The 12,983-nt window shown below is 34.1% G+C and overlaps 1 protein-coding gene across 1 annotated transcript in view; it reads right to left on the minus strand.

Annotated features, from left to right (window-relative positions):
* The window catches only part of UNC13C (unc-13 homolog C), a gene marked incomplete at its 5' end in the record, with an annotated part of 578,171 nt that overhangs the window by 130,650 nt on the left and 434,538 nt on the right, over positions 1-12,983 (minus strand). The window contains 3 exons of the mRNA XM_081292419.1: positions 2,547-2,690; positions 3,365-3,461; positions 10,435-10,561. Of these exons, the coding sequence (XP_081148545.1) occupies positions 2,547-2,690; positions 3,365-3,461; positions 10,435-10,561 (368 nt within the window). The remainder of the gene's footprint in view (positions 1-2,546; positions 2,691-3,364; positions 3,462-10,434; positions 10,562-12,983) is intronic.

Here is a 12,983-nt window from a genome sequence, read left to right on the forward strand (position 1 = left end):
CTAGCCTGTTTTAGGCACTGGGTTTGATTCTCAGTACTGCGTTTAAACAAGTAAAATAAAGGTCCATTGACAACTAAAAAACAACAACAACAAAAAAACCTTTTCTGTTGAACCCTGCATCCTTCTCTAATTCCTAGTACCTCAGAATGTGACAGTATTTGGAGAAAAGTTGTGGTTTTTTTTTTTTTTTTTTGGTATGGGAATTGAACCCAGGGGCACTTAACCACTGAATCACATTTCCAGCCCTATCTTTAATTTTTTTATTTGAAGAGACAGGCTCTCACTAGGTTGCTCAAGGCACCTTTAAATTGCTAAGACTGGCCTTGAATTTACTATTCTCCTGCCTCAGCTTCCCAAACTGCTGGGATTATAGGCATGCACCACCACACCCAACTGGAGAAAGACAATTAAGGTAAAATGACACCTCTATGATGGACTCTAATCTAATCTGTCATCCTTAATTTGAATACAAAGACATCAGCCATACCTTGTACACAGAGGAAAGATCATGTAAGGACATAGTGAAAAGGCAGGCCATCTACAAACTAGAGAGAGAGGCCTCAAAAGAAACCAGACTTGTGGATACCTGGATCTTAGGCTTCTAGCCTTCAGAACTGGGCGAAAATAAATTTCTGTTGTTTAAGATGCTTAGTATGTGGTATTTTGTTATAGCAGACTTGATATCTAAGAACTAATACATCTTAAAAAGTACAAAATTTAAACTGGGTTTTGTCATTTCCCTATTTTCTAACATGTCAAAATACACACACACATACACACACACACACATGCATATTTCAACCTCTCTGATCCTCTGATTATAGCATTTGAATTTGTCACAGTGGTTTACAGTTTTGGTCTTCCTACTGTAAGTTTTCTTCAGATACAGATTATGCTTATTCACTACTACCCCATTATAACATTAATAAGTGTTCAAGTAATCAGTGAGCTCTCACTGAATGAACATCCAAAACCTCAGTCACCATTCAACCCATGGAGCCAGACTTACATTTAGGTTGGTCAGACACAGGAATGTATAGATAGTTCCTCTAAATTCCTACCCTGCTCAACAATCCCCCAATGTTTAGTGTTCCCTAAATTAGCCAAAAGATTAAGTCTAAACTTCACCTGTATAACAGAAATCTTCTAGTGATGAACCGAGCCTAATTCCATCACAAAGTCATGAAAAGTTAATTTCTATTTTACTATAAATTACTGCAATTTCTAAACTTGCTTGGAATGCCAGCCTGTGTCTTGAACTTACCCATGCCTGGCTTTCCCTGACCAAACAACAACCCTCTCTAAAACCTTAGCAGCACCTCATAAATTCTGGTGTTGGGATCTAAGTTTACTCCCTAACTTGAAATGTTGAACCATTTAGATCATTAACCTACTATCTGCCTTTGTATTGTGCTTGTCAAAATCCTGTTATCTGTAAGTTCTTAAGACACCCCACTTTGCAACTTTTTGTGCTATGAAACCATGTTCCTCGAGAGCTGGAGGACTGTCCTCTAACCCACAGATTTCAGGAGAGACAGTCCCGTTGGTCAGAATTACAAGCTGGCTTTAATTTGATTTAAAGTTGGAGTCTGAGGACTTTTTTTTTTTTTTTTTTTTGCTTTGTGGTTTAACAAAGATCAGAGCCTATCTTCATTCCCCCAACTTTTCCTTCTCCTGAAAGAAACCTTCTTCCTCTGCCCTTGCCCTCATGTTCAACTTTACCTCTTATTTTGTTCTTGCTGTTCCTCTGGGTTAGAATACTTTTCTAACCTTTAAGGCTTCCATAAGCCCTACTTTTACCATGAAGCTTCTATTTCAGCTGTCAGCAGATTTCCTTCCACTCGATTTAGGGTAGATCCCACCACGCTCAAGGCTGAATTGTGTCTCCTTTCTTGTCATCTTCCAATTATTTTATGGTATATGATTTTTTGGGGGGTAATATTTGATAGACAGAAGCTGCTTCTTTTCTTTCTTACATTTTCTTTGAAAATATTGGCAAACTTAAAAGCACACAGTAAGCTGCCTTACATTTTGAGAGGCAAAAAAGGCCTTAGGAGAAATTTGGTTGACCAAAATCAATCTGTCACATAAGAAAACTAAATTCATCAAAATCAATTTTGTTCAGATTCACATGACACTTATTGGCTGATTTATAATCAGAACTCAGTTTTTATGACTCCAAGTTCACTATTATCTTCCACTATGCAACAGGATCTGCTACAATATATTTTCCATTTATATATAAAATGCCAAGGCTTACTTTCAGCTAGAAAGTACTATATTTGAAACAGAAATAATTTGGCCATCTATGATAATCTCTTCATTTATAATGACTAAGTCATCCATGTGAATAATAAACAGGTTTTGTAACATGATAAATCTGCACTGAAGAAACAGGAAATGTTTGAGTTCAGAAGACAAATGTGGAAACAACTGAATCTGCTAGTAGACAATTACAAATTGAACTGGGGCAGTTGTGTCAAATAAGACTGCCACATTTTTCAGGTTCAAACAGCCCTGGGAAAAATTCATTCCATTCAACCTACCTTTGCAAATCTTCTCATTAAGTGAGATAATGCCTCAGGATTAGGGCATTCCAGTTTCTTAATAATCTCAAAGCTCTGATTAAGCTGAGCAAAGACATCAACCACGGAGCAAGAGAAGAGTGCATGATCAGACGTCTGCTGGAACTGAAGAGGGAAGAGGTGAAATCATCATTAAGCATACTGGGATGTTATATCAGACGAACAAATGAATCTCCCAAATTATGCACCAACATTTTCTAGGTATAAAATGCTTACTCACTTTCAAATAGTTCAACTAATTTTCTGGAAAGTACAATTGTATTAATTTCATGGGATAGGCTGCTGCTAATTGCTTTTTCCATCACAGAATTGAGGATGTGGTTCTTCCAAATATTTCCCTCTCAAGGGCCATTAGAATAGTTTTGTGAGCTGGTTGTCACTCAGGACATTTGAGAATTGTTGCAGAGGAATGGGAGGACATGTGTTTCTAATCTACAAATCCTGAAATGCTTCCAGGATGACAAGGAAGTTAAGTACACGCCTGGGGAACTTGTAAAGTCTGACCTGTTTCAGAAGAAAAGAAGAATCTTGCGGTGTTGGTTGGGTGTGGGGGGAGAGGGAATAAGGGTGATGGAGTTTTTTGTTCCTTTGTTTTTAATTCAAGCAATTTCCTAGAATTCTGACCAGTCTTTTGAAATTGTTTTAAAATTATCTTATTCATTGGAGTATTAAAACGAAACTCAGCTAATAACAATGAGCCTAATAATTCCTGTCAGCTTAAAGGTGAGCAATGTGATGGAATTATAGCAATAAGCAAACATAAAGTAATTTAAACTCACTCCATCTTTTTTATCTCTTCCCAGTGCTCCATGAAGGAATTCCATTGACACATCTTCATTTTCATCTAGCCACTGCATAACAAAAGGTTCAAACCACCTAAAAAATATTAACCATGTTACATACCACACAGGGCATTATTTACATGTTCTTAACAGGAATGCTGCTTTTTTTTTCTGGTATGATAATACAGAAGCAAAAACCTCCTGTCATTCTCCTTTTCCATTTTCTTCCTCAGATGTCTTTACCTTTATTTCATCAAATACATTCCTCTCTCTCTTTCCTTCAATTTCTATCTCTTTCATTGCTCTTCCCATGCTACCTCAAATCTGCTGAGTTCTCAAAACCTACCCTGCAATTCCCCTACAATTAATTCAAATTCCTATAAAGCATCCACCTTGTGTGCTACATCCCCTATCATGCCATTCCAATATTTCTTACTTCTATTTCATTGAGTACCTATGCATACACACAAATATCCTGTACTATGTAATATTCTGACATCTTACTTATGATTTAGAATCCATCTGCAATGGTTTTTGAGAACAGTTTACGTTCCTTTTCTATATGGATGCCCTGTTGATCCAGCACCATTTAACACTCTCCATTCTACCACAATGAATTAATATCTTTGATGGAAATCAGGTGATGGCACATGTATGAGTCTATCTCTGAACTACCTTATTCCTCTGGTTCATTGTCATTTGATAACACCACACTTAGTTTTACTGTATCTTTTTAATGAGCCTTGATAACCAAAGAGTAGTTTTCCAGCTTTTCAAACTTCCTCTTTCAGATGTCTGAGAATTCTTAGCCCTTTGCATTTTACATGCATTTTTAATGAATTTATCAATTTGCACAAAAATAACTTTTAGAATTTTCATAGGATTACATTGAATCTGTCAATGTGGGAGAACTACCATTTTTATAATAATTGAACTATTTGGGAATATTGTAGATTTTATTCAGCACATCTTAAATTTCTCTTAGTAACATGCTCTAGTAGCTTGAAAATAGGGCTTGCATAGTCTTCCTCACATTTATTTCTGATGATTTAAATGTTTATTTAAGTGGTATGCTTTATATATAATTTTCTAATTGTGACCATAATACAGAAAGTTTATCAAGTTTTACATAGACTTACAACATTTACTAATTATATTAATTTTCTTATACTTTCTTTTGAATTTTCTAGGTGCACACTGTCTCATATGCAAATAAAATAGCATCATTATTTGTTGTTTACAGTCATAATTTCTATTCCATTTTTTTTGGTGCTAGGGATTGAATCCAGGGCTTCCTGCAAACGAGGCAAGCACTCTACCACTGAGCTATATCTCCAGCTCAGCAATCACACTTTTCCATTCCTTTCTTGTCTTATTGTATTGCCTATGATTTCTAGTACAATGTTAAATAAGAACAATATTATAAGATATGTCTCTCTCTTTCTTTTCTTAGCCATACTGGGGATTGAGCCTACAGTGCCTCATGCATGCTAGGCAAACGCTACCATGATCTATATCCATAGCCTTTTAAAATTTTATTTCAAGACAAGAAATTACTAAGTTGCTGAAGCTGACCTGCAATTTGTGATCTCCAGTAGCTGAGATTACAGGCATGTGCCACCATGCCTGACCAGATATGTCTCATTCTTGATCTTAAGGGGAAGCTTTCAAAATTTTATCAATAAACATCATGTTTCTGTGGTTGTTTTCTTACTGCTGTTATTTTGAGGAGGGTAGCTTTTTATTAGATTTAGATAGTTTCCTTCCATTCTTAACTTGGTAAGATATATTTATAACCAATTAATTTTTATTTTATCAAATTATTTTTCTATGTCTAGTGTAATGATTATAGGGATTTTCTCCTTTACTCTTTTTTTAATATTTATTTTTTAGTTCTCGGCGGACACAACATCTTTGTTGGTATGTGGTGCTGAGGATCGAACCCGGGCCGCACGCATGCCAGGCGAGCGGGCTACCGCTTGAGCCACATCCCCAGCCCTTCCTTTACTCTTTAAAACAGGGTGAGTTACACTGATTTCTCAATGCTTAACTGATCTCATATCCCAGGAAGAAATTTTCTTTGGTGATATTATATTAGCCTTTTATAAATTACTGGATTCTATTGGCTCACATCTCATTAAAGTTATTTTTAAAACTATATTCATGAGATAAATTGTACTCTTCTTATCCATATGTTTTGTGTTCTCAATAGGTTTTAGTAGCAAGAATATGCTGGTTTCAAAAGATAAAAATGATTTGAGTTTTCCTGTGTTCTCTGGAAATTTGTAATAGGGGTGATATTTCTTCCTTAAACATTTGTAAGAATGGCATTTGGACCTGAGATTTTATTTGTGAAACTATTTAGTTAAGTATTAAATTTTAAAAATAGTTATAGTCTTATTAGATTTTACATTTTTTTTAGAGAGAATTTTTAATATTTATTTTTAGTTCTCGGCGGACACAACATCTTTGTTGGTATGTGGTGCTGAGGATCGAACCCGGGCCGAACGCATGCCAGGCGAGCACGCTACCGCTTCAGCCATATCCCCAGCCCAGATTTTACATTTTTCTCATGTCAGCTTAATAAGATTTATTGTAAAAGAAATTTGTGCATTTTGTCTAAATTTCTAAATGTATGGAGAAAAATATTTTCTATTTTTCTTGTTTTAGGATCTTTATTGTGTCCTTTTCCAAAGCTAGTGATTTGTGACATTCTGTTTCTCTTTCCCATTGTCCTTGCTAAGGCTTTTTCAATTTTATTAGTCTTTAAAAACCATCTTTGGCTTAACTAATTTCTCCTATTTTTTTCTATTTCATTTTTACATCAGGTCATATTGACTATTTTCTTTCTTTTACTTTCTTTTGATTTAATTTTCTGTTTTTAAGATTTCTTCCAATGGTAAAACCATGTGATTGATTTTATTGTATAGTTTGTCTTTGTGAGCTATTAAATTTTATATGGGCATGTTTGTGAGTATGCAAGTGTGTATACAATAATGTCTACAAAAATCGTGAAATCTCTGGATAATTAGATATGGATACACTGATATTGGTGCATAGCTTATAGCCTGACATCTCCAAGTAAGCTATTTTTTTTTTTTGTATTAGGAATTGAACCTAGAGTGCTTTACCACTTAGCCATATCCCCAGTCCTTTTTATTTTTTTATTTTGAGACAGAGTCTGGATAAGTTGCTTAGGACCTCACTAAATTGCTGAAGTTGGCTTTGAACTTAACAATCCTCCTGTCTCAGCCTCCCAGATCTCTGGGATTACAGGTGTGTACCACTGTTCTCAGCATGCTATTTTTATTGTTTAAGCTTTATTAATGATTTATTGGTCTGAATGTTCACTCCATTGCTGAAGAAACATAATATCCAAATAGAAGAGTGAATCTGCTGATATTTTCCTTTTACTTGTGGCAATATTTTGCTTAATGTATTTTGCTAATGTTATATGATTCATGAAAATTTAGAATTGATATACATTTTGTTGAACTGCCCCTTGGATCCTCATGAAATATTTTTTTATCAAAGTATTTTTTTAATCACCCCCCCCCCCAAGGGCACTTTACCACTGAACTACATGGCCAGTTCCTTTTTTTTTTTTTTGAGATAGGGTTTCACCAAATTGCAGAGGGTCTTGCTACGATGTTACTGAGGTTGGCCTTGAATTTGTGATCCTCCTGCCTCAGCCTATTGAGTCACTGGGATTACAGGCTTGTGCCACTACATCAGTTCTTAAAGTACTTTTATTTTAAAGTATATTTTGTTCAATATTAGTATAGCTGCATTACCTTTCTTTCAATTATTGTTACTAACTTTTTATTAACCCCAGGAGCCTGGTACTTTTTTAAGGGTCTTATCATCCTTTTGGTTTCAAACACTTTTTAATGATGTACCTGTAGGCAGTTTTCTTTGCATCATCCTGTTTAGGACTTACATAACTTCTTGAATTTTGGCTTCATGTTTCTCATAAATTTTGTAAAATCCACACCTAGTATTTTTTTAAACATTGCACTAGTACAGTCATGATTTGCTTAACGAGGAGGATATGTTCTGAGAAGTGCATTAGGTAATTTCTTCATTGTATGAGCATCCTAGTATAGTTACTAGTTTGTAGTTCACTACAAACCTGGGTTGCATGACATACCACCATGTGTACAGTCCATCAATGGACAAAACAATTTTTTTGTGTTGCATGATTTGTGGTCTCATGTCTTCTCTGTTCTTTTTGAGTACTTAATTCTTTGTACATTAGCCCTTTATACTTTGTACCAGATAGCACTTGTTTCTTTTTTTTTTCCTATACTTTGAACTTCTTCTCTCTGTTTTCACATAGATATTTCCTTCAAACCTATCTTCTAATTATTTTTTGTCCTTTTCTGCTGTTTAAAATCAGCTCATACATCATATATTATATTTCTAATTTCATTTTACTTTAGTTCTATAATTTCTATTGTATTTTTCCTACAGGTTCAATTTATTTTTTCTGTTGAAACTTCAAACATTTTAGAAGTATACATTAAAGATTAAAGTCTATGTCTGGTACATCTAATTAATACCTGCATTTTCTCTTAGATCCTAGCCATTCAGGTCCTGTTGCCTTTAATTTTTTGTTGAATATTATATGTTGTCTACCAAATACTGTGGATCTTTTGTTGATCATTTACTCCAGAGAGGATTTTTTTTTCCCTTTTAGTCAGAATTCAGGGAGACTATCTTGATCTAGACAGGCTGGGTTTCATGGTCTATTTCTAGTTTTCTCTTATTTCTAGGACAAAGCCCTACAGGGATTTCACCTAGAGGCCCTGAGTGTTTAAAATATTCCTTCTTTTCTAATAAGACTTGACCTCTAACTTTTGTCCCTATAGTGCTGTAAGACTGCCAACATCTCCTTTTAGTTTTAAATCTCTCACTTTCTACTTGATTTTTTTCTCCTAAATCTCTACACATAGGCAGGTGAGGATCAGAAAATACCTCAAGGGGAAACTACATGTACAATCCTATGTTCCTGTCTATGTAGTTCCCATTTCTTTCCGATCTTGACCCCATGAGTCCATGCAGCCTTTACATCCCTGTATGCCATTATTTGTTTTTTGTTTTTTTTTTTTCAGCCCAAGGAGATTGCTCCAAATTCTTTTTTTGGCCCAGAGATCTCTATTGCAAATTGGGAAATATATGTGGGTGGGGAGCTCAGGGGAAAAGCTGCACGGTGCAGTTGCCTGCTTGGTGCACTTCTCTCTTCTCAGGGACCCGAATATCTCCATCCTGAACTGCTTTGTGATGCTTTTTAATCTTATTCACATTTTACAGTTGGCCTTCAGTGAACATTATTATTCAGCTTTTAGTTTAGTGTAGTATGTCTACGCAGAGCCAGAAGCAGATGGCTCTGGCAAATAGCTCTTTTGTTTTACTCTCCTTTTCCCAATGATACCACCAACTGCTTAGGTGCACATACTTCATGTTTAATTCCTCATTATTTTATCTCCATATGCATTTAGTTGACAAATTCTATAATTAAAATTTCTATCCCACATATCTTTACCCTTTGCATTCTCACTTCAATCATTCTATATTATTAATATAATCTTTTAAAATATAAAGTATATGGTTTTATTTTATATTTGTATTTTTGATTGATGAAAATGTATATATTTACTATGTGAAAATGTTTTGAAATACGTGTGCATTTTGGAATGCTTAAATTAAGCTGATTAACATATGTGTTACCTCACATACTTAAGACTTTTTATGGTGAGAACACATAAAATTGATTCTTAGCAATTTTTAAGAATACAATATGCTGTTATTAACTGTAGTTGCCATGTTGTATAATAGATCTTTTAAACTTATTGCTCCTATCTAACTGAAGTTTTGTGTCCTTTGACTTACATCTTCTCACCTCCCCTTCATAATTTTAGCTTTTAACCTTTCTTATTGCCCTACTCCACCTTATCCATGTCTGTTAGAGGTATATTAGAGGCTATTAATATGCCATCATTACATTGCTCTTTACCTTCTAAATCTCTTTTCTTCCCCCTGTTCTGTCTCTTCCAATTCCCACAAAGTTTAATGAATGCAGTACAAGCTTCACAGAATCTATTTACAATGATCTTTTTTCAAAATTACTTTTCCTATATCACTTTCTACTGATTTCATTTCTACTGACAGAATTAGACCTCTAAGCATGGATAAAACATGATTCAAAACATTCAAAACATGAAATACCCTGTCTCACTAGAATAACACTATTTCCTATGAACCATAGCCAACATATTTCAAAATACATGACTATAATCACAACTTTCATTTTTATCTAAATGTTTTTCTCCATTTTCTTGCCATAACCTGACCAACTTTTCAAAGTCTACATTAAATGCTATCCCATTCACAAATATCATGCAAAGTTCCCCAACAAGGGTAAGGTCTCTCTTCTCTGAGACCCTATGATACTTTGTTTATGCTCCTTAAGTTAATACTTGTTTCATTTGCCTTGCTTTTTCATGATTTTTGTACTTATATCTCCTGAGTATCAGCCCCCTAGAGAGCAAGCTCTTCTTCTTTTGCATTATTGCCTTGTAGCACTTGGTACAGTGACATGGAAGAACCCTTAAATGAAATGATATAGATTTCTAATGTATATAAAATTTACTGGCTAAATAATGATTTCCAATTTAGAAATGTGAATTTCTAAGATAGATGCTCAAGTAAAAGAGAAAAATCTAATGATATAGATCAATATATAACCACCCTCATTAGGAAATCTTGCGTTCTAGCACTTTCATAGGAAGTAATGTCGTCATATAAACAATTTCTTAGTGTTTATTTATTTCTTTCTCTCTCTGTATTGAATATCCAAATAAAAGATACTTAAAAAACGCAACACCATTCAATTAAATATGGCTCAAAGAGATACAAATCTTTTAATGTTAACTTTATGACAGAACTGTCTGTTTTCAAATGAAAACTATGTGAGGAGATTTTAGTGCTACTCAATTCAGCTGTAATTATACAGAACTGTGAATTGAGAACAAACTGGGGGGGGGTGTTGAAAAATCAGTACTTACAAGGAGTATTCAGGAACAGCATCCTTGAAGGCAGGAAGTTCGCGCACATATTCATTATAAAACCATTTCACTTTGAAATGCAAATTCATATAATCGGTGCTCTTGCATAATCGCTGCTTCTCATGTTCTATAACAGATAAAATCAAACAATTAATAAAGTTTGGTTTGCCAACGGTGCTGCTGTACTCCAATCTACCTTTAGAGGTAGATTAGTGGTATTTATAACAAGAAGAGTGTATTAGAGGTAAAGGCAAAGTAAATTGCTGAAGGCAGACCTGAAATTTCAAAATGCAAAAATAATGGCATCTCAATCAACAATGTGAAATAACTTGAATGTTCTAATATGTCCTGCTAAAAAGGTGAGAATTTTGATAGGCTTAAAGAATAAGAGCATACTTAAGATTTTTCCATTTATCTGCAAACGTTCATATTTTGACTACTTTTAGCCAGATGCAAAGTGACAGAATAAGACCTCTAAGCATGGATAAAACATGATTCAAACTAGGCATCATATTCACTGATTAATACAGAACATATGAATGTGTAGATAACATTTCTGGCAAAATTATTTAATACTTAAAATATTAAGAAAGTTAAAAAGAAAAGATATCTCAATCAGCCATATAATTTTTTCTTTACCTTTTAAGTTCAACTAAAATTATTTTGCATCCTATAGCTTTTTTGATATTTTGTTAGAAGAGTTTTACTAATATGGGGCATTATTTTCCATCTTGCTTGAAAAGTATAGCTTAAAACTGTTTTTATGACCTGGACTTACAAAAACTAGGGAGGAGAGATATGTAATAATGCTACTGAACATGTTGATTCCCCGCTGCCCCATATTATCTTGGCCAATTCTGGCTAAATTATAAACACAACCAAACTCAAACCCAAAATATCCCTAGCTATATTCAGGTTGACAATATGCTCTGATAAGTTCTGGTGGAGATCTATGATTCTCCACTAAGCTCAAGGTTGTGATTCATAGTAAAAACATTCTATATTACATTCTGGGCTGAATTCTGAAAATACTAATTGAAGCAATTAAATTGTTATTAAAAGATTTAGGTTATCCCTGTTTTCTAAAACCTGTCTATAGAGGGTCTTAAACTCCTATCGTATACAAAAGAAAGATAAAAACCCCAAATCAGACGTTTTAAAATGCTCTCAACAAAGATTAATTCAAGACAATATGTCAGGAGAAAGAGAGAGAAGCACAGATATATGTACTCACAAAGAAACAATAGTAATAAACTAGTACTTATAAGCCAACCACCAAGCAAAATTATGAACAAGATGTTTTGCTTCAGCTATCTCCAAATGTATTTCATTCTTTTTCACCTTATTTATTTACTTAGTTATAGGTGGACACAATATCTTTATTTTATATTTATGTGGTGCTGAGGATGAAACCCAGTGCCTCACGCATGCTATGGAAGTGCTCTACTTCTGAGCCACAACCCAGCTCATCTTTTTCACCTTTTGATATTGGTTTTCTCCCAGCCTATCCTGTTAAATATCTAGTATCCCTTCATTTCTTAAAAGGAAAAATTCATAGGTAGGAACTTAACACAATACTACCCTGCAAGACAACATGGTGAGGTCTTTACCCTTTACCCACACATTTTGAGGTCTCAACATATCACAAATTAAGTGACTCATGGGCTCCTCAATCATGTGGGATCCCATTCTTGGTGCTGTAGAAAGCAAGCTGGAATGCTAAATATCTTCTCTCATGACTAGCAACACCTGAATTTATGATTAATACTCTCTGAACCCCAGAAAAAAAATCATTCTGGACCATCTTTTGCCCTAAGTTCTAAAACATAAAAGTTGACTGTGTCCAAATGCTACAAACTGTGGCAAGCTGTTCCAGTACTGACCAATAGAAACACTGCTTTGGAGTGTGGGGAGAGACTTGCACTGTGAAAGCACATAGGTGAGGTATATGGCAAACTAACATGCCAAGTTCTACCCTGGACAACTGAAATGTAATATATTGTTGCGTAATAAACTATGATTTTTAAGTTAATTAACACACATGTTTTACTTTTATTTAATTCCAACTAATGCTTGTGAAGGTATTCATGAATCAAAACGGATATACACGATAGATGGGGAATATTTTGAATAAAACATAATTCATATTACTTTTAGGTTTGTATATGTGTAGTTCCAGATGTAATATACATGAAATCTGATATTGATTTTCTGCCAATTAAATCGACATTGAATGTTAGAAGTGTAAATTGCTTTATATTTTAAAATTTAGATGCATGAACTTCAATTAAATTTTAACTCTAAAATATATTTTAAAGTTTACTTTAAATTACATCTATTTATAAAATATTCAGATCATGTTTATTTTTATAAATATTGAGAATGCATGTAAAATGAGATTGTTTGAGATTCTTTGGAAAAAAACAAACAGTGCAACTGGAGTTCGAAAAAAAAGACAAAAAAAAAAAAGAAAAAGAAATGTCAAGGTGAAGGTATCTTTTATTTTTCAAAATTATGGATGGTGTGACAAGGCATAATGCAGGGAAGGC

This window comes from Spermophilus citellus (assembly GCF_964194105.1).
Source record: "Spermophilus citellus genome assembly, chromosome: 4".
In the NCBI taxonomy this organism is placed as follows: domain Eukaryota; kingdom Metazoa; phylum Chordata; class Mammalia; order Rodentia; family Sciuridae; genus Spermophilus; species Spermophilus citellus.